The following is a 24367-nucleotide window of genomic DNA, read 5'->3' as shown; positions in this document are numbered from 1 at the left end:
TTATTCTTATGTGTATTCTTTCTTTTGTCACTATGATCTTTGATGTACTTGTAACTCTTGATTTTTGGGCGCGCAAGCAATTTGTTAGAGGGTCGGACCATGAGAAAGCCAAGTCTTGGACGTCATGTTGGAAAGATGTATATTGTAGTTAGCTTATACAATGTGAGGAAGATGTTTTCAAGTATGTTTTGTATTGTGAAGTGATGTTTTGTGTGTTACGCGATATTGCAACAAAAGCAATAAAAAGGAAGTGTAACTTAAATTCGGAGTGCTGATTACTTTTTTACATCACCTTTGCCCTGCAAAAGTGTAATCTTCAAGAATGGTTTGTGAAACACATCTATAAAACTTGTGTAGTACCGAAGTGGGAATAGAGAAAAGGATAGGTGGATGAGGGACAGTACTAATGAAGGATGGGACCAGGTTAGTTACAGGAACGTAGTATATATTGCAGGGAGAATTCCCACCTGCACAATTTCGAAAACCTGGTGTTGGTATGAAGGATTCAGGTGGCACATATGGGACGGTCTTGCATCTAGGTCTATTATAGGAATGAAAGCCATCAGACAAGGGGTTGGGAACAGTGGCTGATTAGGGATGGATGAAAATATTGTGTAAGTTGGGAGGGTGGCAGGGGTGGAAAACGTAGTAGGTAGAACATCCCTCAATTCAGGGCACAATGAGAGGTAGTCAGAACTGTGGTGGAGAATGTGATTCAGTTGCTTCAGTCATGGGTTGTACTGAGTCACAGTGGGAATTCTCCTCTGTAACCAGACAGTGGAACTTTCAAAGATAGTGTGTGACTGGATAGGTAAGGCACGGGAGACTGAATCTGTACATGGTTGGGAGGGTAATTGCAGTCTGTCAAGGCCTCAGTGAGAGAGACCCCTGGTAAATTTTGACAGGGATAGCTCATCACTACAGATGTGATGGTCATGGGTGGCTAGGCTGTGTGGAAAGGACTTCTTGGTTTGGAATGGGTGGCAGCTGTTGAAGTGCAGGTATTGTTGGTGGTTGGTAAGTTTGTTATGGATGGAGGTACTGATGTAGCCATTTTTGAGGTGAAGGTCATCACTGAGGAAAGTGGCTTGTTGGATTGGGGACAAGGTGAAATAAATAGGGGAGAAGGTGTTGATGTTCTGGAGGAAAGCAGATAAGCTGTCTGCACTCTCAATCCACGTTATGAAGATTTCATCAACAAATCTGAACCAGGTGACAGGTTTGGGATTCTGGGTAGTTATGAAGGATTCCTCTATATGGCCCATGAATTGGTTGGCATTGGATAGTACCATGATGGTCCCCATTGTCATAACCAACATTCGGTTGTTGGTTTAAAAGAGGGGGAAGGGACCAAACTACGAGGTAATTGGTCCCTTGTTCCTAATAAAACAATGCCACAATTGTGAGAATAAAACAGACGAGACAATATAACACAAAACGGAAAGAAAGGAAAGACCACAAGAACAAAGAGAAGGCAACAAACACTAAAAGGAACAAAAGAAGACAAGAAAACAACAGAGAGATGCAAGAAACAGTTAGAAGAGAGTAAAACAAGGAAGCAGATTACAGTGGCTGGCCAACCACGGAAGTAAAAAAGAAAAGCCAGCCACCCTGCAACACATTAAAACCTCCACCCTAAAAATACTAGTGTGGAGGAAGCAGAGGGACAAAGGACATGTGCTAAAACTCAGATTGAATGATAAAACCCACCCTCACGGATGAAACGTAAAACCAAATCAGCCGATGAGGCATTGTCTGCTAAAATCAATGATAACGAGTCTGGCAACCAGAGATGAAGTCACAGGGCAGTCAAAGAAGGAAAGAACAGAATAATATGGGCCACTATCAACCACGCTCCCACTGACACTGCGGTGAGTCTTCATGGTGCAGGAGGTAGCCGTGGATCGCCCAGGCATTGCCAATGCGGAGCCGGCAGAGAACCACGGAGTCCCTGCGAGAGGCCCTCATTGAGGACTTCCACACGTTCGTGGTCCCCTTAATCGCTCGCAGTTTGTTGTGTGTACTGAGATTTTGCCATTCCGTCTCCCAAAGTCGAAAAACCTTGCGGAGTAATAACGAACGCAGGTCAGTTGTGGGGATGCCCATCTCCAGAAGTGGTTTCCGGGTAACCTGTTTGGCTAGCCTGTCAGAAAGTTCATTTCCTGACATTCCGACATGACCAGGGGTCCAGACGAACACCACTGAACGACTGGGCCATGCCAGGGCATAGACGGACTCTTGGATGGATGCTACCAAAGGATGAGGAGGGTAGCATTCGTTAATAGTTTTCAGACTGCTCAAGGAGTCAGTACATAAAAGAAAAGACTTCTCCGGGCATGAACAGAGATACTGTAGTGCACAAGAAATGGCCACCAGTTCTGCAGTGAATACACTGCAGCCATCGGGTAAGGAATGCTGTTCAATATGGCTGCCATGAACATAGGCAAAGCCAATGTGACCACCAGCCATCAAACAGTCAGTGTAAACCACTTCAGAGTCCCGGAACACGTCAAGAATCGAGAGGAAGTGACAGCGGAGAGTCGCAGAGTTAACGGAGGCCTTAGGGCCACGTGAAAGGTCCAGACGAAGTTGCGGCAGAGGCGTAAACCATGGAGGCGTACGTGAACGGACCTCAAGTAGAGTTGGTAAAGGGAAGGACTCCAGTTCAGAGAGAAGGGACCGCACGCAAACCGCAATTGTTAGCCCTGACCTGGGACGCCGATGCGGGAGATGGACTGTTGCGAGTGGGAAAGGCAGACGGTAATTTGAATGCTCAGGAGAACTACAAATGTGTGCAACATAACTGGCAAGCAATTGTGCAAGTCTGATCTGCAATGGAGGGACACCAGCCTCCACCAGTATGCTGGTCACTGGACTCGTCCTAAAAGCTCCTGTCGCTAGTCAAACCACGCAGTGGTGCACAGGGTCGAGTAAATGCAATGCTGAGGGCTCTGCCGAACCACAAACCACACTCCCACAGTCAGTTCGGGATTGGACAAGGGCTCTGTAGAGCCGCAGCAGGGTAGAGTGATCTGCTCCCCAATGGGTGTTGCTCTAGCAGCGCAGGGCATTGAGATGCTGCTAGCACTAGCTGACAAAGATGAGGAAGCCAAGTCAATCAAGAGTTGAAAACCAATCCTAAGAGTCGATATGTCTTCACTACAGTGAGTATATCATCATGAAGGTAAAGTTCTGAGTCCAGATGAATGGTACGATGCCAACAGAAGTGCATGACACATGATGAGACATGGCTGAAAACTGGAAGCCATGGGCTAGGGCCCATGACAGCGCGTTGTGGATGGCTCCCTGTAGGCAATGCTCAGCAACACCAGTACTGGAGCAGCAAAAATACAGAAGTTGTCTGCATACTGAGAAGGTGAGACGGAGGGCCCAACAGCTGCTGCTAGACTATTAATGGCCACTAAAAATAGAGAGACACCCAATACAGAGCCCTGCAGGACTACATTCTGCTGGATATGGATGGAAGTATGGGAGGCACCAGCTTGGACATGGAAAGTACGAAGCGACAGGAAATTTTGGACAAAAATCGGGAGCAGGTCCCGGAGGCCCCACTCATACAATGTGGCAAGGATATGACGTCACCAGGTCATGTCGTATGCTTTACATAAGTCAAAAAAGACGGGATCCAGATGTTGCCGTCTGGAAAAGGCTGTTCAGATGGCAGACTTGAGGGACACAAGATTATCAGTGGTAGAGCGACCCTGGCGGAAGCCACCCTGACATGGAGCCAGTAGGCCACGTGACTCCAGTGGTTGGGTTGAGACCCAACCACTGACATACCATACATTCCAGCAGGTTACAAAGAATGTTGGTGAGGCTAATGGGCCGATAGTTATCTACATCAAGCGTGTTTTTACCAGGTTTGAGCACCAGAATGATGGAGCTCTCCCACCATTGCGATGGAAAGATGCCATCGCACCAGATCCGGTTGAAGATGACTAGATGTCACTTGTAGTCAGATGAGAGATGTTTAATTATCTGGCTGTGGATCCAATCAGGACCAGGAGCTGTGTTGGGGCAATATGCAAGGGCACTGAGGAGTTCCCACTCTGTAAATGGGGCGTCATAGGATCCACTGTGGCGTGTAGTGAACGAGAGGGCTTTCCCTTCCAGCTGCCATTCGAGAGTGTGATACGCTGGGGGTAATTCTCCAATGCAGAGGTTTGAGCAAAGTGCTCAGCAAAGTGATCGGCAATCACATTTGCATTGGTAGATAACATGCCATTTATGGTAACACCGGAAACACCTGTTGGGGTCTGGTACCCGAAAACATGTTTGATCCAACATTCCTTAATTGCTTCAGTGACTTCCGGCGACCACCAAGGGTCTGCCTGACACCTCAGGCACCCTAAAGAGTGAGGGATCATGTTTTCTGCTGCAGAAAGAATCGCTGTAGTCACCTGCTCAACCATGATATCGATGTTACTGAGTGGGGGAGATTCAGTGGTGACAGCAGAGGTGAAAGTTTCCCAGTCCACCTTGTTTAAAGCCCATCTGGGTAGGCATCCATGGGTCTGACATTGGGGCAGTGACAGGAAGATGGGGAAGTGGTCATTACCACACAGGTCGTCATGTGCTCTCCAGTGGATAGATGGGAGAAGTCCTGGGCTGCAAATTGATAAATCAATGGCCGAGTGACTACCTTGAGCCACACTGAAATGTGTGGCTGCTCCAGTATTTAAAAGGCAGAGGTCAAACTAAGACAGTAAAGTTTCAACATCTCTGCCTCGGCGAGTAAGCACAGTGCCACCCCACAAGGGGATACGGACGTTAAATCTCCCAAAAGTAGGAAAGGTTTAGGGAGTTGATCAATCAGTGCAGTTAATACCATCAGGGGTACTGTACCATCTGGAGGAAGATATACATTGCAGACAGTTATTTCCTGCATCATCTTTATTCTGACAGCCACAGCATCAAGAGGGGTTTGAAGGGGCACAGGTTCACTAGACTGAGTTTAGGACATAAACGCAAACTCCACCTGACACTCAATTATAGTCGCTATGGTTCCTGTAATATCCCTTATAGTCACAGAGGGCAGGGGTCCGCATTGCTGGGAACCAGGTTTCCTGGAGGGCAATGCAGACAGCTTAACAGTTGCCATAGCTCAGCCAGGCGGTGGAAAAAAACATCCGCAATTCCACTGGAGGATGACATCATGAGGCTGGGAAGCCATGGAACATTCAATGAGGCAGTTTACACCTTAGGGTCACCTGCTGCCACCAACTTACTGCCTGAGCAGTCTATATCCATTGTGTCTGAGGGTCTGGCGAGATCTAGGTCCTCCAATCAGCTGCTTTTGCGCTCTTCAGCCACTGGCAGGTGTCATCTTTCCCACTAACAGAAACCTGGGAAGGGAATGACACAAGGGACCCCTTCCTAGCGAGCGAAGCTGAAGAAGACTTGTACTTCTCCAGCTTAGAAGCGGGGACGGACGTCCCCGATGGTTGGGGGGGGGGGGGGGGGGGGGTAAGTTGTTGCTCCCGAAGCAGGTGGTGCAGGTGCAGGAGCAGCACAGAGGGAAATGCCCCCCACCATCAAGGTGGCAGGTGTAGTCTTCCGGCTCTGAGAGGTGACTGGGGATGGCAGAGCTGATGGTGCCAGAACTGTTGTAGCAGCGGCGTAAGATGATGTCATACACACAGGATGCAGGTGTTCAAATCTTCTCTTAGCCTCAGTGTAGGTCAGTTAGTCCAGGGTCTTGTACTCCATGATTTTCCTTTCTTTCTGGAGAATCCTGCAGTCTGGCGAGCAAGGTGAATGGTGCTCTCCGCAGTTGACACAGATGGGAGGTGGGGCACATGGAGTATTGGGATATGATGGGCATCTGCAATCTCGACACGTGACCCAGGAAGTACGGTGGGAAGACATATGGCCGAACTTCCAGTACTTAAAGCACCGCATCGGGGGAGGGATATAGGTCTTTACATCACAGCGGCAGACCATCACCTTGACCTTCTCGGACGATGTATCATCCTCGAAGGCCAAGATGAGGGCACCAGTGGCAACCTGATTATCCCTCGGATCCTGGTGGACACGCCGGATGAAATGTACACCTCGCCACTCTAAATTGGTAAGACTAAATTGTAAGACTACAAAAGAAGGTCCCTGTGAAATATGATACCCTGGACCACATTTAAGCTCTAATGGGGTGTGATGGTTACAGAAACATCCTCCAGCTTGTCACAAGCAAGTAACACCCGTGATTAGATTAGATTAGATTAATACTTGTTACACAGATCGTGAATACGACACTTCGTAATGATGTGGAATGTGTCAGGTTAATAAAAGATGTCTGTACAAGATATTACATTACACAAAATATTGCATGACACTAAGTTTTTTTTCCATTAATTTATATCTAAAAATTCAGCCAATGAGTAGATGGAGTTGTGATCTAGAAATTCTTTTAATTTATTTTTAAATGTTAGTTGGCTATCTGTCAGGCTTTTGATGCTGTTTGGTAGGTGACCAAAGACTTTTGTGGCAGCATAATTTACCCCTTTCTGTGCCAAAGTCAGATTTAACCCTGCATAGTGAAGATCATCCTTTCTCCTGGTGTTATAGCTATGCACACTGCTATTACTTTTGAACTGGACTGGATTATTAACAACAAATTTCATAAGTGAATATATATACTGTGAGGATCCCTAGATCCTTAAATAGATGTCTGCAGGATGACCGTGGGGGCTGAGAATGCTGTTTTGATCAAGACTGACCCATATCTCATTTTGGACAAGCCCTCCACCTCCCCAAACTTGTTCTCTAAATGCTCAACAAAAAACTGAGGCTTCATTGTCATGAAAGATTCCCCATCAACTCTCAAACATACAAGGTACCGGGGCGAATAAGATCCACTGCCATCCTTAGCCTGGCGTTCCTCCCATGGCATGGCCAGGGAGGGGAACGATTTTGTGTCATACTTCTGTGCATTGAATTGAGCTCGTGAACGCTTAGAGACTGCTGGTGTTGCACCACCAGCAAGAGATGATGGACTACACTTCATGACGTGTTATCCGCCCTGATGCCACACACTCCAACCAGGGGCCCTCCCCATCGGCGCCACCCAGCCACAGCAAAGGTCACCTGGCAGGATGGCCCTTGCCGGTAGTCCCGATGCCAGAGGGGGATGGGCATCTACCCCTTGGCATACATGGGAGGTTAAAGGCGCAGGCATCAGCAGAGCGATCCCTGTGTGGTCAGGGGGGTACAAGTAACAGGGTACATGGCGTCCCCACCACAATGGACTGGCTACCGTGCTGGATGTCAGGTGCAAAGAAGTCCACGGTCATCGTTGATGCAGAAAGTGATAGTGCATGGTCGAAAATGCTCCCAAGAAGGTGTCCTCGCCCAAGAAATGGAGAATGAGTGGGACTGAAATGTGATGACAAGAAAGTGGACTAAAGATCTCAAAGCACGATGCACGCAATGCACCACATAAGGAGCCCTTCCCCAATTGGCTCACTCTTCAGGAAAATTTTGAAGAATGGAGGTCAAACCTGACAGGGAACCATCACATAAAGGCCGAAAGATTTGAGACTCCTTTTAGTCGCCTCTTACAACAGGCAGGAATACCTCAGGTGTATTATAACCCCCGGACCCGCAGGGGGCAACCCACATTTGGTTGTAGGCGATGCCATCAAAGGAGAAGTAATTGTGGGTGAGGATGTAGTTGGTCACGGTGACCAGGACTGAGGTTGTAGGTTTGGAATTCGTCAGTCCTTGGGAAAGGTAGTTTTCAATACCGGCAAGGCCATGGGCATTAGGGATGTTAGTGTAAAGGGAGGTGGCATCAGAAGCAATGGGCAAGGCACTGTGTAGTAAAGGAACAGGAACTGTGGAGAGTCTGTGGAGGAAATGGTTGGTATCTTTTCTATAGCAGGGTAGGTTGTGGGTAATAGGCTGAAGGTGTTGGTCTATGAGAACAGGGCATAGTAACTGGCCACCATAGGGTATTGTGGGTGGTTAGGTTTATGGACTTTATGAAGCATGTAGAAGGTAGGGGTGCAGGGAGTGGTATGGATGAACAGAGAGAGAGAGAGAGAGAGAGAGAGAGAGAGAGAGAGAGAGAGAGAGAGAGAGAGAGAGGTTTGCGATGCACCTAAGGATTTGAGGAGAGACTGGAGATCCTGCTGGATTTCTGGAATGGGTTCACTGTGGCAGGGTTTGTAGGTGCACAATGCCGACAGCCCTCTTGGCCTCACCTTTTTTTAGTCACTGTACTTCACCCACCTATCTGCTTCCCTGTTCCCATTGTAGCACTTCACAGCCTCTTTCTTCCACCTACACATCCAGAGTCTTTTTACTTCTCTCCTTTTGCCCCCCCCCCTACCCCCCCCCCCGCCCCACCACTCACCCCCCCCCCCATCCACCCTCTGTCTAACTTCCCGACTGCACCTAGCTAGCCCTACTCTCTCCCCACCTCATCCCCAAATGCTTCCACAAGCAGCACTTTACCATCCCCCACCCCCATCCTGCTATCCCTCCCCCTGCCCATCCCAGCCTCCTCTGTACCCCCACCACCCAGATTGCTTCCTCCATCATGTGCTGTTGCTCACAGTCTGGTCTCCACAGCCAGAGACAGTGGTCATTGTGTGTGTGTGTGTGTGTGTGTGTGTGTGTGTGTGTGTGTGTGTGTGTGTGTTTTGCCAAAAGCTTACTTGTTTAGAGGTCTTTTTGCTGTGCCTGTCTGCGACTCAAAATCTCCACTAGATAGAGTGTAGTAATTTAATCTTTTTCATAATACTGTCATATTCCATCATGGATTTTCCATTGTTTGATATTCAGTTTTCCTGTTGATTCTTCCAACTATACAGTAACAACAGCAGTTGTCAATATGCAGTAAGAAAGGAAGACAAAAATAAAACAGAAATTTTCCACAAATGCTTCTTTCACCTAGCCTTCTTACAGTACAAAATGCAAAGTTAACAATGACAGTGAATAAACTAACTGTTCCTTAAAGAGGATATCCTGTCACACAATTATGTATGATACAGCAATGCACAGTTGGCAGTAAAATGGAGAGACAATTTAGCAGTCTCCAGTCATACTGGCAACAACTGTTGTATTTTTAATCAGTCTTACATCTTTCAATACTAATGAAAATCCAAAGATGTTGCTTGTGTAATTACACCAATTTTAGAATGATGTGCAGAAGGTAATGGTTATCATATCCCATGAGCCAGTAAGGATTGACTGATTAGTTTTCTGAACAACATTTCCAGACTTAATGGCCACTAACTGTTTACTGTAGAGACTTCTTCACACGTTATATAGGCTGTATCTGTTTACAAGTTGGGACATGCCATCTTCCCATGGCTTTTGAAAATCAGAAGAGAGATCGTAACAGTCACTTTCACAACTTGCCTCCTGCTGCTGCAACCTGACTGGGTCCAGTTTTAAGGTCTTTTCTTGCCTTACTATTTTCACTGCCCTGTAAACAGCTTAAAGTCATTCAGCTTCAACTTGTATCACATTACCTGAATGCATGATTGTGTGATGTTTCCTTCGCCCACCATCCTCTGCTCCCCTTTACTCCTCCTATTTAGGTTCAACTGAATATAATACATATCAGATGATATTCTGAGACTTCAATATTTTTGTATGTGCTGAACAACTTCCCATTTGATGTACTCAATATAATTTTATTTTCAGCTAATTATGGAAAAACAATGATACTTTTTGATTCCATTATTAACCTAATATGTTATTACTATCAACCATTTCAAATTCCAGTGTATGTTCAAAAAGAGGTGAACACACAACTTGATATATCATAAATACACTGCTGGAAAAAAAAAAAGTACACCCAAAAAGATGACATCAATTTTGATCTGATGGTGGCATATGCCACCATGAGTTTAGTAGTTGTACTGATAATGGTTTCAATGTTGTCTGCCAACAGATAGTGCAGCGGCATAATTACCAGAGCGGCATCTGTGTCTAACCTTTAACAGGAAATTTTCACAGCCAAAAGGCTCAGTGTGGTGCAAATGTGTGAAGCAAACAGGCAACAATGCCACGGAGATGCACTCATGCTTCCTACAGTCAACTGAGTGAGTTTGATAGAGGTCCAAGAGTGGCCTTCCAAATGGTGGGATGCTTTTTTCAGAGAATCACTAGACAAGTTGGACGCATTGCATCAGCTGTGCACCAATGCTCGTATGAGTGGTCATGTGAACATTCTCATGTCCGTAGATGAGGTTCCAGATGTCCACATAGCACAGATGTCTGCCACAATCATTGTACTGTAATGCTAGCAGTGAAAGATCATACTGCTCCACAGCAAACTGGTGGCATCAGAGGATCACTTGGAAGATGGAATGGCATGCCATTGTCTTCAGCAATGAAAGCAGATTCTGCTTCCATGCAAGTGATAGTCATTTGCACGTGCAATTCAGACATGGTGAGTACTGTCTTGTAGAGTGTATTTTTCCAAGACACACTGGCACTCCCAGGCCTGATGGTCTGGGGTGCGATAAGCTACAATTCTCACCTTTGGTGTTTCTGGAGGGGATGTCAACCAACAATCGGTACATGCAGAATGATGTTAGACATTGTTTTGCCATTCTTGCAATGGGAAGGTGATGTGTACTTTCAATAGGATAATGCTCAGTCACACTGCCCGTGAAACTCAATGAGCTTTGCAAGGCGTGCTGGAACTTCACTGCCCAGCATGATCTCTGTACTTGTCTCTATTCGACCACATGTGGGATATGATGGGATAAGAAGAGACTTGCACAACTCATCAACCAACAACTATTACAGAACTATGTGAACAGGGTTGAGCAGGCATGGTATAATGCATCTTTGCAGTTGACTGGATGCCAGAGTCAGCACCTGCACTGCTGTCAGGTAAGGCTGCATGATGTACTAATATGGTTGACACCTGGTGCCTTAGAAACACTTGTGCTGTTGATCTGTAAATGTAATCATTCCATGTACTTCATATGCACTGATGGAACAATAAATCTTGAATGAATTGTAAACCTCTAACAGGGTGTACTAATTTTTTCCAGCAGTGTATTATTGCAAAAGTCCTCTAGATAATCTTTGACAACACTGACAGCATTGAGCAATAGCATTCTACCTTTAAGGCCAGCTACTAATGTTGGTACATTCTGGTCTTCACAGCTACCGTGGCCAAGTCGACCATAATTTCCCCTTCCCCATGTGTACAGTTCACCAGCAACAGTAATGGCAGCACTGAAATAACACAAAGTTTCATTAATAAAGCAATTAACAAAACTGAATATCACAATGATTAAAAACAATTAATATTTTTATATTCTTAAAGTAGTATAATAATTAACAGCTTAAAGGTTGCTGACATATGAATTGAAACACTTTCCCTGTTATCACTCAATTTTTAGGTCCTGTAAGTTTTTTGATGCCTGAAAATGAGTGAAGCAGCCATTCAATATCAGGGGTACAAGTTCCAGCAGTTCTACAAAAAGTTACAATCTGCCTGCCACTTTACCTTGATGTTACATCAACTAAACAAGAAATATGATGTGTATTCATAATTCAGGATGAGTCTTATTTTTCAACATGCACCCATAAGTTATTTAAGCATTTGTCACAGCATACAAGTACTTTCCTAGTGGCAGAGACCAGCCTCCTGTTTTTGCTTGTTTGAAAATCTGGAATATATAGTGGGTGGGGAACACCATGTAACCTAGGCTTAAACTCTAAAAAGACTCTGTTGAGGAAAAAAGTGAGTGTCTGTTGCACACATGACTTTCTAATGGTAATTCAAATCAAATATTAAAACTAAATGGCATTTAATCTGACAACTAAAGTACAAATTTTATGTTACGACCAATCCGTCAGTAGTTTTGGTGACTGAATTAATTTCACCTGTTACAGTTAAAACTAACTAGTGAACCTTGCAACTACACTCTTCATTATGTTCAAAGAAATCCTTTCATAAAATTAATTGTAACGTCAATGTGTTGTTCAGATGAATTCTGTATACAATCTTTATACAACATTGAAGCTACACTGCTATGTTACAAATATTTGCATATCACTTTAAAATAATCACTCTTCCATTAACATACCTTATATGTCTGAAGATACAAAATGTTTATTTTAGATCATTTCAGAAACTAGTTTATTCCAGCCTAAAAACTGGTCCTTGAAATTAAAGTAATTTTTGAAAGATAATTGGCATTGAGCTTGTAAGATATGCCATTTTTTATTTTTCATCATCTAACACACATTCTTATAAGCCAAATAAGCTTATACCCATTTGAATTGACCTTCTTCACTAACATATGCTTCAGCCCTGTTTCAGGATACATCAACTAAACATTTTATAGGTAACCTCTCAATCAGTTTAAAGTTTCTCACATATCACTGGAATAATTTTGATCCTGTCACAAGCCTCCCTTACAACTGATGCTAGGAATTAAATTCCCACATCCTGTTGTTCCTGGTTTCCATTTGGTATGACTGACTTGGATTGAGACTCATTAACTGTGTAGACTGCTATGTATTTATGTCACTCCACACATCACAATCTTCAGGTACAAACAGCAAATTTTGCTTCTACGTGTTTCCTAAAATCATCTACTGTTATTCCATTGTGTCAATGTTTCTGTACTTTTTTTATCTCTTGGATCCCAGAAAGAATTTCTTCTGCCCATCTACCAAACATTCATCATCACACAAATCACACGCAGCTCCATTTCATTTTCATTATAGTTGTAATTATTTCTTCCACTCGAGCCTGTTTGTGATCCATCTGTTTTTTTATTAATTTTAGGAAATGCATCATTTAACATGCAGTTGTAATTAATTTTTTTTTTAATTACTGATTTCAGTCAAATCCACTCCATCTTCGGGTCATGAAAGATGTATTCAAATCTGCATTCCAAACAGCAATAAATAATAATTCTTTAAATGTACTATTTAGACACAAAATTTGTTATAACAAACATGTCTTCTCTCTTGAAACATAAACAAATTACATAGCAAAACGGAGTACATGTTTGTTATAACATGTTGGACTTAAATAGAAAATTTCAAAAATGATTATGTTAGCACAACTATGGAGTGCACAGCTGAATGTATCTTTTATACTTGAAGATGGTCTGAATGTGATTAAAATCAATATTCAGAATAAAAAATAAATGAAAAATATAAACAACAGAGTATTACATCCTAGCCTGTCACGTTGTCAACAGCGGGAATTATAATGTCCAAAGACAAAAACAAATTTAGACTGGAACACAAGCTAGAATGTCAGCTGCAGAGATAATTAAGAGATCAGACAAGAAGAGATTCCACTAAACACACAAGCATCTGACTACATATCTGCATGTCAATTGCTAAGCTAGTAAACACACAACTGACTTGAGTCAGCAGCCACCTTAATTTGGCACCTAGGAAACTAGAGGCTCTCTTCAGTACGCACAGTGCAGGTACTCCCTATTGACCAGCCATTATACACAGTTTTCTGGCTATCAACATCATTGGTTCCATGTCCTCTGTTGCCATGACATTATTGACAAGTGTGTTTACCAAATTCCTCCCCCTTTTAATCGGCACGTAAGGGAGAAAGTGCCCAGGTCCATGCCTTAAACGTCTGGAGATTGTAGAGGGAGAAACTGGACACCCAGTCAGGGGTTCAAAATACAACTGCTCTTCACCATGTTCAACTGGTTGCAGAGGTGGCATCAAAGGGAGTGACTCAACCTCCATTGGTTGCTCCCTCCACAGTTTGGAAGAGAAATTCCAAAATGATCTTAAGTCATAATCAGTATGTGAGGGTGGCAAGCCCCATTGCCTCGTATGCTGAGGGAAAAATGAACAGCATCTGTACAGGGTAATGACCGTATAGGTGGCTCCTGATACGGCAACCCGCTATGCTCCTGTCACAGCCGCAATTGATTTCTGTCCTGTCATGCACCTATCACCTACAACCGCAACCTCAATCAGTTGCTGACTCCTGAGCTGGACCATCACCTCTTCTGTCCGCCCAGTCAACACCCAAGAATGTGGACCCAAACCAACATACCCTTCTGGAAATGGGGCACGAACTGGTCTACTGGGGGCAGGGGATAGGGCACAGAAGATCCAACAATGTACATGACCAACAGCCATGCAGGAGCTCTGCTGGACTATGCTCATTTACCAGTGTGATGCGATACATGGCTAAGAAGTGTGAACAAGCCTCCTCTGCGGTATTCTGCTATGGTTTAGCCAATGGTGTTCATTGTCAGCCAAGTGTCAAGTATGTCAATTGACACTGTCAACACCACATTCCATTAGAAAAAATGTTCAGTAGGTTGTTCAAGTGACATGCAAACACAGGATCATTTGCAATCAAGGCAAAGGGTTGTAGTAGACCTTACACAGGTTGTAAGTAAGACATAGAAGAGTGAGAGCTGAGACAAGTAGAAGTTGACAGATAGTGGTAAGACAGTTGTTACTCTGTCCTTACCTAGTAGGAATGACACCTTCAGCTGTATTTATACATCTTATTTTATTTACAAATGATTTCGGTGTTACAGTATACTATCGTCATGTGTCTCAATGATACGAGGTGATCATGTGGATACTGGGTAATCATCATCATCATCATCATCATCATCATCATCATCATCATCTACCTCAAAGAGTGTGAAAAATACTGATGCCCACTACATTGAACCTTCTTTCCTGCTTACTGTGTGTACAGCAGCAACACATCAGTTCATTTTTAAAGTAAACAGCAATTCTTCATTTGTTTCAAATAATTTAAAACAGTATGTTATTTTAAGTTCTCATTCTTCAGACAACAATACCACCTCCTTCAGTTTAATCACTTTTATTAATGGGACAAAAATAATTTCAGTGTGTAACAGAAAATTACCTGTATGTGCTGCCACAAGCAATGTGTATAACAGTTTTGCCAACAAGTGCCTGGATCAATGTTGGGTCATCTCTCGAATTAGTATCACCAAGACCTAGGCGTCCATCATCACCACAACCCCACGCATAGACATTCCCGTCACTTGTCAAAGATAAAAAGTGTTTCCCATCTGGATGAGCAGCCAATTTCATTACATCCTTTTCTCCAAATCCATCAACCAACTGGGGGCACTGCAAAAGTTATTAACAAAATACTGCACTTTTCATTATGACAAAATCATGAAGTTAAACACATTTTTTACAATTTTGGTGCTATGCTTCCACAGTAAATATTCTGTAAATATGAGTCTTTTTTTTTTTGTATTACTTTATATAGAGAAAATCTCAGTGGTAAAGTTATTTCTATTACAAACTTCCTAGCCAGTAATATGAAATGCTCTTGATACCTTGTCATAAAATCTGATGAAGTCTTAAACCAGGGGAAATGTGTTATTTGTAACGGAAACAGCTTTGCAATTGACACTGTTTCTTTATACAGTCATGAAAAATGGTTGCTGTGCCATTTAGCCTATTATGAAGTGGAATAATTTTTGCTTTTGGATACCTCTCATATCTTTATACCTCAAATAACCTTTGACACCCAATCTGGCAGTACTTAATCAATGTAATTATTTTCATTATTGACTGTGTTTCTGTTTCATATCCTGAATGATGGAAATACAGGGTGTCCCAGGACGAATGGTCAATATTCAGGGATATGACAGGAATGATCATTCAAAGTAAGAAACTCTCGTAAATGTGCGCTCTAAAATGCATACCTAATGAGCCATGAGCATTTGTTCAGTAGATGAGATGGGTTTTACAGAAGCAAAGATGAACAAGTGCTCATAGCTCTTAAGGTATGTACCTTAGAGGCCATGTTTACTTAACTTTTTTTTCTTTTCTTTAGTATATACTACCACCTCTCAAAATGTGGAAGGGAAAGAGCTTGCAGTAGATGAGATTTGTTTCACAGTGTCAAAGTTGAAGAAATCTCATAGCTCTTAAGGTATGCCTTTTAGAGACCATGTTTACTAAACTTTTTAGCTTCATTCCTGTCATGTCCCTGAACACTGACCATTCCTCTTGAGACACTCTGTATTTAAAGAAGTATTTGAATGCTTGAACAATTTTCCTTCAATTGTTAGTTAATATGCTGTCTCCTATCTTAAGCAACAAAATGAGATGTCTACCCAATGTAAAGTACTCTTTTCTTTCTTTTGTACATTTTATTGTTTTGAATTGAATCAGTAATCTCACAAACTATGCAAGACTGAAATTTTTTGTAATGGCATTTATGGCATGAATGGACTTGTCTGGGGTTGACATACAGTATGTACAAAATTATGAGAGTCCAGTGCCTTGTCTCGAAGATATAAGCACGTAGAAAACTGTAATGACTGCAGAAACAACATAAGTCAGCAACTTGCATGGTATCTACTACGATTGATAGATGGCATCACAATGCTGTGGCATGATATTATCCTTGCATGCTGGGTTCTAACAAAGGATGTGTTTGTATCAATGTGTTTACACTCCCAGCAACTTTCAAAGGCTGTCATTCAGTTAAGAATCTGCTGTGTGTGCAGATGATTTTGTAACGAATTCCAATGGAAATAAAGTTTTGGTACAACAAAGAAAAATCTCAAGAAATATGACCACTTACATGTTCCATGTAATATGAAGCCATAATCAAATGATCATGTGCTTAGTTTCAAATAACGAAATTCTAATCCCCATGTATTTTGAAATTTGTTAATAGGTAGAAAGGCAATTACAGGAGAAGTCCTTTAGTATCACTCACATTCAGGTTTCAGTGAATAAAAGGAAAAAAAGAGTTGCAGAATTTTATGAAAATCTCTTCAAGTTGTCCAGTACAAGAGGGACAAAGGCACAGCAGATAATGATTTCTTAAATTTATCACTCTCATATAATTTTTTTTTGTATTATTTGTCAAATTATACTAAATTTTCTCTATATTACTTTGTATGAAATTTTATTTATGTCAAGTATTTTTGTAATTGTTGAAAATGTTAGGCGTTTTATAATGTTTCCAAGTTTGTTTTTATTTAGCAAATGTGGATTGAATGATATTCTGAGTTCCATCTATTATGATGATGAAATATCTATCTCCTGCATGTGCAACTGTATTTTCCAATTTATTTGCTTTAGTAACTGTAATTAAAACCAATTTCATAAGTCGATCACACTAATGTATTTTTACGTAAAAATGTGTATGTACACAAGATTGCATTTATTCTCAGTTTGGAGAAGATAAACATAGGTAAATAGAAAAATGATCAATAATATTGGTAAAGAGTGGTTTTATTTCCAACAGAGCACCTTCATCTTTAGCCCTTAGCAACCCACCACTTAAGGAGCTACTGACACTTTTCTGTAGCTCACAAACGAAAAGGTGGAAGAAACAAAACTAATTTATATGTAAAATGATCATACTATAAAGATTTCATTGCTCTGTTTCATCTAGGAAGCACAGTGGTCACAAAATGTACAAAATGTTTCAGTGATGAACCAAGTGAAATACGGTAATAATTTTGGAAACACTGTAAATTTTCCAAAGACTGTAAATTTTCCAGGTTTGACTGAGTAGCACTACATCTACATCCACATACATAGCTCGCAAGCCATTGTACGGTGCGTGGCGGGTGGTACCCTCTACCGCTACTAGTCATTTCCTCGCATGTGAGAAAAGGGGAAGCCGAGTTTCACACAAACAATGCTTTCTAAAACCGTGCTGATTTATGGACAGAAACTTTTCAATCTCAAAGAAATATATTATATTTGAACTCACAATATTCTCAAAGATTCTGAAGCAAACCAATGTTAAAGATACTGGTCCGTAATTTTGTGAGTCCGTTCTTTTATCCTTCTTGTATATAGGAGCCATATGCCATATGCACTTTTTTCCAGTTGCTTGGGACTTTGCACTGGTTGAGAGATTTGCGATATATGCAAGTTAAGTAAGGGGCCAATGCTGTAGAGTACTCTATGTAAAACTGAATTGAAATTCCATTAGGATCTGGTGACTTATTTGCTGTCAACTCTTTCAGTTCTTTCTCTACATCAGTGATGCTTATTACTATGTTGTCCATACGGGAGTCAATGTCATGGTAAAATGACAGTATGTTTGTATGATTCTCCTTCGTGAACAATTCCTTAAATGCAAAATTGAAAACTTTGGTTTTACTTTTGCGATCTTCTACTGCCACACCAAACTTGTCAACGAGTGACTGGATAGAAGCCTTAGAGCCACTTACTGATTTTACGTAGTACCAGAACTTTCTTGGGTTCTCAAGAAGATCTTTTGCTAAGGAGGATGATGGTACTTTTTTTACAAAAAAAATTAATCTTTTTATAGATGCATGAATTTCTATTAATGTTCGCCTGTTGCCATTTGCGCATTCTCTTTTGAACCGTGCAGCCTTTGCTTCCTCAGCATTTTTTGAATTTTATTCTTAAACCATGGTGGGTTTTTTTTCTGTCCTTAATCCATTTACACAGCAAAAACTTCTCCAGAGTATGATTTACCATCCGTTTAAACTCTGCCCATCATTCCTATACGTCTATCTTACTGGAACTAAATGATGTCAATTTACTGTCTAAGTGGAAAGCTAACAACTGTCTACCTGCTCTTTCTAGCAAACATACTCTTCTAGCCGTCTTGATTGATGTATTAACTTCAGTAATATGATGATATCATGGTCACTATTCCCTGTTTCTCTACCAGCGCTGTCAATTAGGTCGAGCCTGTTTATAGCTAGGTGGTCTAAAATATTTCCATATCATGTGGACTGTCGAAGGAGCTGCTCAAGACAGTTTCTGGAAAACATGTTCAAAAGAACTTCACAAAACTGTCTGTACCCCCGCAATGAATCCACAAATATCCCAGTCTATACTCACAAGGGAATGTGTCCAATAAGACATGTCGACACCTACCCTGAAATTTTTTACACAGGAAGAAGACAATGAAAAAATGCACTGTCAAAATTTTAGCTACTAAGAGGCACTGCATGTATTACAAAAAATAGCTGAAAACTGTCAAATTCACAGAGCGCCAGGCAGTGGTGGAAACATACACCTCTCTCTCTCTCTCTCTCACACACACACACACACACACACACACACACACACACACACACCTGAGGTCGGCAGTACATTTGTAATAAAACTGTGTGCCTGACCGAGACTCGAACTCAGGACCTTTGCCTTTCGCGGGCAAGTGCTCTACCATCTGAGCTACCGAAGCACGACTCATGCCCGGTACTCACAGCTTTACTTCTGCCAGTACCTCGTCTCCTACCTTCCAAACTTTACAGAAGCTCTCCTGCAAACCTTGCAGAACTAGCACTCCTGAAAGAAAGGATATTGCGGAGACATGGCTTAGCCACAGCCTGGGGATGTTTCCAGAATGAGATTTTCACTCTGCAGTGGAGTGTGCGCTGATATGAAACTTCCTGGCAGATTTCGCGAAAGGCAAAGGTCCCGAGTTCGAGTGTCAGTCGGGCACACAGTTTTAATCTGCCAGGGAGTTTCATATCAGGAAGTTTCATATCAGCGCACACTCCGCTGCAGAGTGAAAATCTCATTCTGGAAATATCCCCCAGGCTGTGGCTAAGCCATGTCTCCGCAATACCCTTTCTTTCAGGAATGCTAGTTCTGCAAGGTTCGCAGGAGAGCTGTAAAGTTTGGAAGGTAGGAGACGAGGTACTGGCAGAAGTAAAGCTGTGAGTACCGGGCGTGAGTCGTGCTTCGGTAGCTCAGATGGTAGAGCACTTGCCCGCGAAAGGCAAAGGTCCCGAGTTCGAGTCTCGGTCAGGCACACAGTTTTAATCTGCCAGGAAGTTTCACTACAGTACACAGTTGCTATTCTCTCAAATTAGCCACTCAAGTAACATCTATTACCAATTATCAGTTGCTTTTGCAGTATTGGTAAGTATTGACAATACAGATAAAGCTGAATTAATATTTATTGTGCTTCCATAATGCATGCCTGCTAATAGTACCTTCTTTTTTTCTTCCTGTTTCGCAGTAATGTGGAATCCAGTTAACGTTCTCTATTTAGCAATGATGAAATATGAAGAACATCATTTCCAACCGAAATCACCTACTTCTCCTGAGGACGTACATTTGTATCATTTGTTAGTTGATTTACTCGACATTCATTCGAAAGATATCGATGTTTCATTTGAAATTGTGGATACGTTAGAAGAAACAGGAAATAACTGTGACGATTCCATGAATTGTGGTTTGGATGACGTCAGTTGCACTAGAAGCAGTTCTGAAGAAGAATACTTTCCAAACCTCAAAAAAAAACACGTACTGCAACAGTTTTCACTGACAAAGAAAAGACAGTGAAATATTGGTTAAATAAAGGAGGGAAAAAAAGGCTTGAAGTTACGCAGTGTACAAAGGTGTTTTTGTTTTGTAAAATCAGAGCATGAACTGTACAAATGGAAGACTGAATCACATGAATTAAGAAATATGCACCAAATGGAAACCCGTAATCATCTGAATGAAAAACTGTTCGAAAGATTTTGAACTGCTCATGAGAGGCTATGCACCTTACCAATGGAGACCTACGAGGCTGGGCCCTCCAAATTATATCTGACATGAACATTGCTAATTTCCAGGCTTCGTCGACCTGGCTACATAGGTTCAAGAAATCATACAAAATAAGAAGTCGCAAAATTACCAAGTTTATATCGTGTAAATGTGTAGAGCAGCTGCCAGTGATAGACAATGCTATAGAGAAATTCATAGCTGACGTAAAGACGAAGCTTGCTGTTATCCCCACAACTGCTGTTTATAATGCTGATTAGTCAGGTTTCATGAAAGAACTGCATGCACACCTCACTTTAACATTTCGGGGTGAAAAAAAGACACAGTCGGTTGCCCAGTCTGAATACAATGACACATTCATATACGATAATGCCAGTGATAAGCATGAGTGCATTACCGTTTCCCCAGTTGTATATCTGTCTTCAAGAACCTCAAGGCAAATTAGGTATAAAAATATAAAAAATTGACTGTTTAGTTGCAAAAATCTTGTAATTGACATATCAAAATCTGGAAAAATTGGAAAGAATAATTTTCAACATTTCATTCAAAACATATTTCTACCAGCTGCTTTTGTTGGATTCATGGTCTGGACATAATGACACCTCTGTTTTTGTGGAGGAGGATGAAAAATTTGTAGATCCAATGTGGATTCCACCTGAAACTACTAGTGCGATTCAACCTCTCGATAAAGAATTTTTTCAACAACAGAAAGTATTTTTCAGGAAATTATCAGACAACATAATTTCCGGTACCTCTCTCTCATTTCAGGTTTATCAGCAGAACACTATTACTAAGCTCCAGTCATTTGTGCATTAGCAGTTTTCTTCACCATGCTTTACGAATTTGATTAAGTATGCCTGGTATGCAGCGCAATATGCAGAACAATGGCTGGGACCATTTCTGATCCCATCCCAGTTCTGTCTTAATAATACTAGTGGTTACTGCGAAGTGCCTGACTGCAAAATGGTTCAAATGGCTCTGAGCACTTTGGGACCTAACATCTGAGGTCATCAGTCCCCTAGAACTTAAAACTACTTAAACCCAACTAACCTAAGGACATCACACACATCCATGCCCAAGCAGGATTCGAACCTGCGACCGTAGCAGTCACACGGTTTTGCACTGAAGTGCCTAGAATCGCTCGGCCACAGTGGCTGGCTGCCTGACTGCATTAATTTTTCCTTTGTCTGGTGTGCCTGGCGCGAGAAAAAATGTATGTTTTTGTCTATTGAATGACACTTCACATTTCAGCGATGACTACAGAGAATAAACAAAGAACTGTTTCACTGAGACTCAAATCTACAACATTCGAACATTATTATAAGGAATGGGCTACAGGAATTGTTATAAAATGTAGTACTGTAAGACAGATTTCATTTCAACAAATTTCAAGTCCTCATTGATGGAAGTTGCCTGTGACATCAAACACTGCCATGATTTTCTTTTCTCTGCTAGCCACTTCTATCAGAATTACATGTGCAAGAATTGAACTGTCGATATGAAGCTACTAAAAAAAAAAGTTTGGAGAGTTTTAGCCAGGTTTTCACCAGAGCAGACAAGATAACAAGCACAAGCAAAAGAGAATTCTGTCTGGTGTACCCGGTAGGTCTCTTGCAGGTCTTTCAACTGGACACCACTGCAGCTACTTACACGTCCCTAACCTTCCCCAGTTACCTAATCAGAAAATGGAGATCTGCAGTTTATGTGAAGTCCTAACCACATGTCTTTCATGGCTATTCCAACATATGTCAGAAGTGAAAGCTCGGTTAAAAATTATAGTGAAAAAGTTGTGGTCTGAACGGGATTTGATCCTGCACTCTCTGGATCATGAAGCGTGCGCTTTGCCACTAGACCATTTTTGTTTTAGAAGAAGAAGAAGAAGGAGGGGGGAGGGAGGGAGGGAGGGAGGGAGGGAGGGAGGGGGAGAGAGAGAGAGAGAGAGAGAGAGAGAGAGAGAGAAGAAGAAGAAGAAGATTTTGGACCAGTGCTAAGGAGAGATGGAGATACAACTCCATGTGAAGTGCACAATCGCCACATATGTCATGCTTCCATACAAATTAAGACACTTAAACTCTTCCTTTCCTGCGCCATTCTGCCTACTCCATCAAGCACAGTGCACTCACCGTACAAAATAATCCTCACTGAATACCAAAGTTTCACATTGTGGCTCTAACAAGATACAGTTGTATCCTGTACACCAAATATTAGCTCCAGAAACTAAAAACTAATAACACAGCATTCACAGGTAATGTTCGCTACCTCATGTTCTCTTCCGTTCCCTCTAGTATAAACGATTGTACCCATATACAAGTGAATGGTAGTGAATTTTCTGCAAAAGCTCATTCACACATGTTTGCTTCCATTTGCTCCATTGTAAACTAGGCTTTAGGTGCTCAAAATTGGAGTCTGTGAACTCTGGATAGCTCTGCTACACAGCACTGCATGAGTGATTTGCAGTCATGCTCTAGGCAGGCAGGCTGTACAAATCATTGTTATAAGCTGTTCCTCGCACGGAAAAAACGTGTAACTTCAACATTTTTTACAAAATACTTGTGGTGCCTATTAGCAGCTAAAATGTTGGCACTGCATTTCTTTTGTTGTGTTATTACTGTGTAAAAATAATTCAGGGTAGGTTTCACATGTCTTATTGGACCAAAACCGTCACGGCAGAATTGGGTGACCATCTTATACACAACCGGATAACTTCACTGTCACACTGAAATTTGATCTCAGCAGAGACAATATTTTTTTGTCAAGTGCCCCCCCCTCCCTCCCTCCCCACCTCCCCACCCACCCACACACACACACACACACACACACACACACACACACACACACACACACACACACACACAAACTCCTTTGGCATCTAATCTGTCTTTTTAATATAAGATCCATGAATCGCTAAATATCTCAGAGTTGTCTACTTTGGCGTTCAAACAGCTCTCAGTCCTGAGAATAATTTCAGTGCAAGAAGTTTCCAGGAGGGCACTAAATTGAGGAACTTTGTTAGGAATACTTCAACAATTTATTGATAAAATTTTGACAATCAAAATGTCTTTACTGTGAATGTGGTCTGATTTCGCTATCTAAGTGCCATCTCGTGAATGTTCATCAGAGAACCTCAACCCATCACCGATCCTAAAAATCCCATTACATGCACTCCAGAAGTACTCTGCTACATGAGTAGCTGTTTCCTTTGTGTAGGACACCCCTGATCTATCAAGGGGAATCCTACAATTCCCCAATTGATAATGCAAGTCCAGAAATCTGCAGGCAAGATTGTCACAGAGTCAATGAAGTCTCTGGTTGAGACCCTCCACATGGCTCCAAACCAAAGGACCACAATCAACTCAGAGAACAATGTTGAAAATTGCAAGCTCCACCAGCAGCCTTCGCCACCTCCGCCAGTCGCCTGTATGAACTGAGGATGGCCTCAGAACCCAAGTGACAGGCATCGTCAGTGCCGATGTGAGCCACAACTTGCAGATGACTGCACCCTGTCCACTCGACAGTCGCAAGCAAGACCTCCTCCACATCTCAGATGAGGCATCTCGGCAGACATGCTAAGTGCACACTGGCTTTCTTTCAGGCTCTGAATGCTATCTACCTAAGAGGGTGCATAACATGTGTAAAGTTGGAGCTCGCAATCACAAGTAAATCCCTCCATGTGCCCGCTTGGACCTTGCTGAAGGAGCAGCCACCTGTCCATCCACAGGGTGAACATGCAAGGCCAGGTGGCCAGCCTCCACATTGGTCCTCTGTCTCAAGTGATGCAAATTTGTTACCACATGCCACTCATTCTCCTGTGAGGGCTGATCCACTTCATCAGGTGCAGTGGGAGGTCCCTCAGCAGCAGAGCCTATGGACA

At 42.3% G+C, this 24367-nt stretch overlaps 1 protein-coding gene across 1 annotated transcript in view; it reads right to left on the bottom strand.

Moving 5' to 3' along the window:
* Nucleotides 1–24367, bottom strand: part of LOC126184598 (E3 ubiquitin-protein ligase HERC2) — an 812863-nt gene that overhangs the window by 677908 nt on the left and 110588 nt on the right. The window contains exons 12-13 of the mRNA XM_049927039.1: nt 14879–15108; nt 11108–11223 (exon numbers count right to left, since the gene is read on the bottom strand). Coding sequence (XP_049782996.1) covers nt 11108–11223; nt 14879–15108 — 346 coding nt within the window. The remainder of the gene's footprint in view (nt 1–11107; nt 11224–14878; nt 15109–24367) is intronic.

The sequence above is a fragment of the Schistocerca cancellata genome, chromosome 4, assembly GCF_023864275.1.
Source record: "Schistocerca cancellata isolate TAMUIC-IGC-003103 chromosome 4, iqSchCanc2.1, whole genome shotgun sequence".
In the NCBI taxonomy this organism is placed as follows: Eukaryota; Metazoa; Arthropoda; class Insecta; order Orthoptera; family Acrididae; genus Schistocerca; species Schistocerca cancellata.
This window is presented reverse-complemented; position numbering and strand designations above follow the sequence as displayed.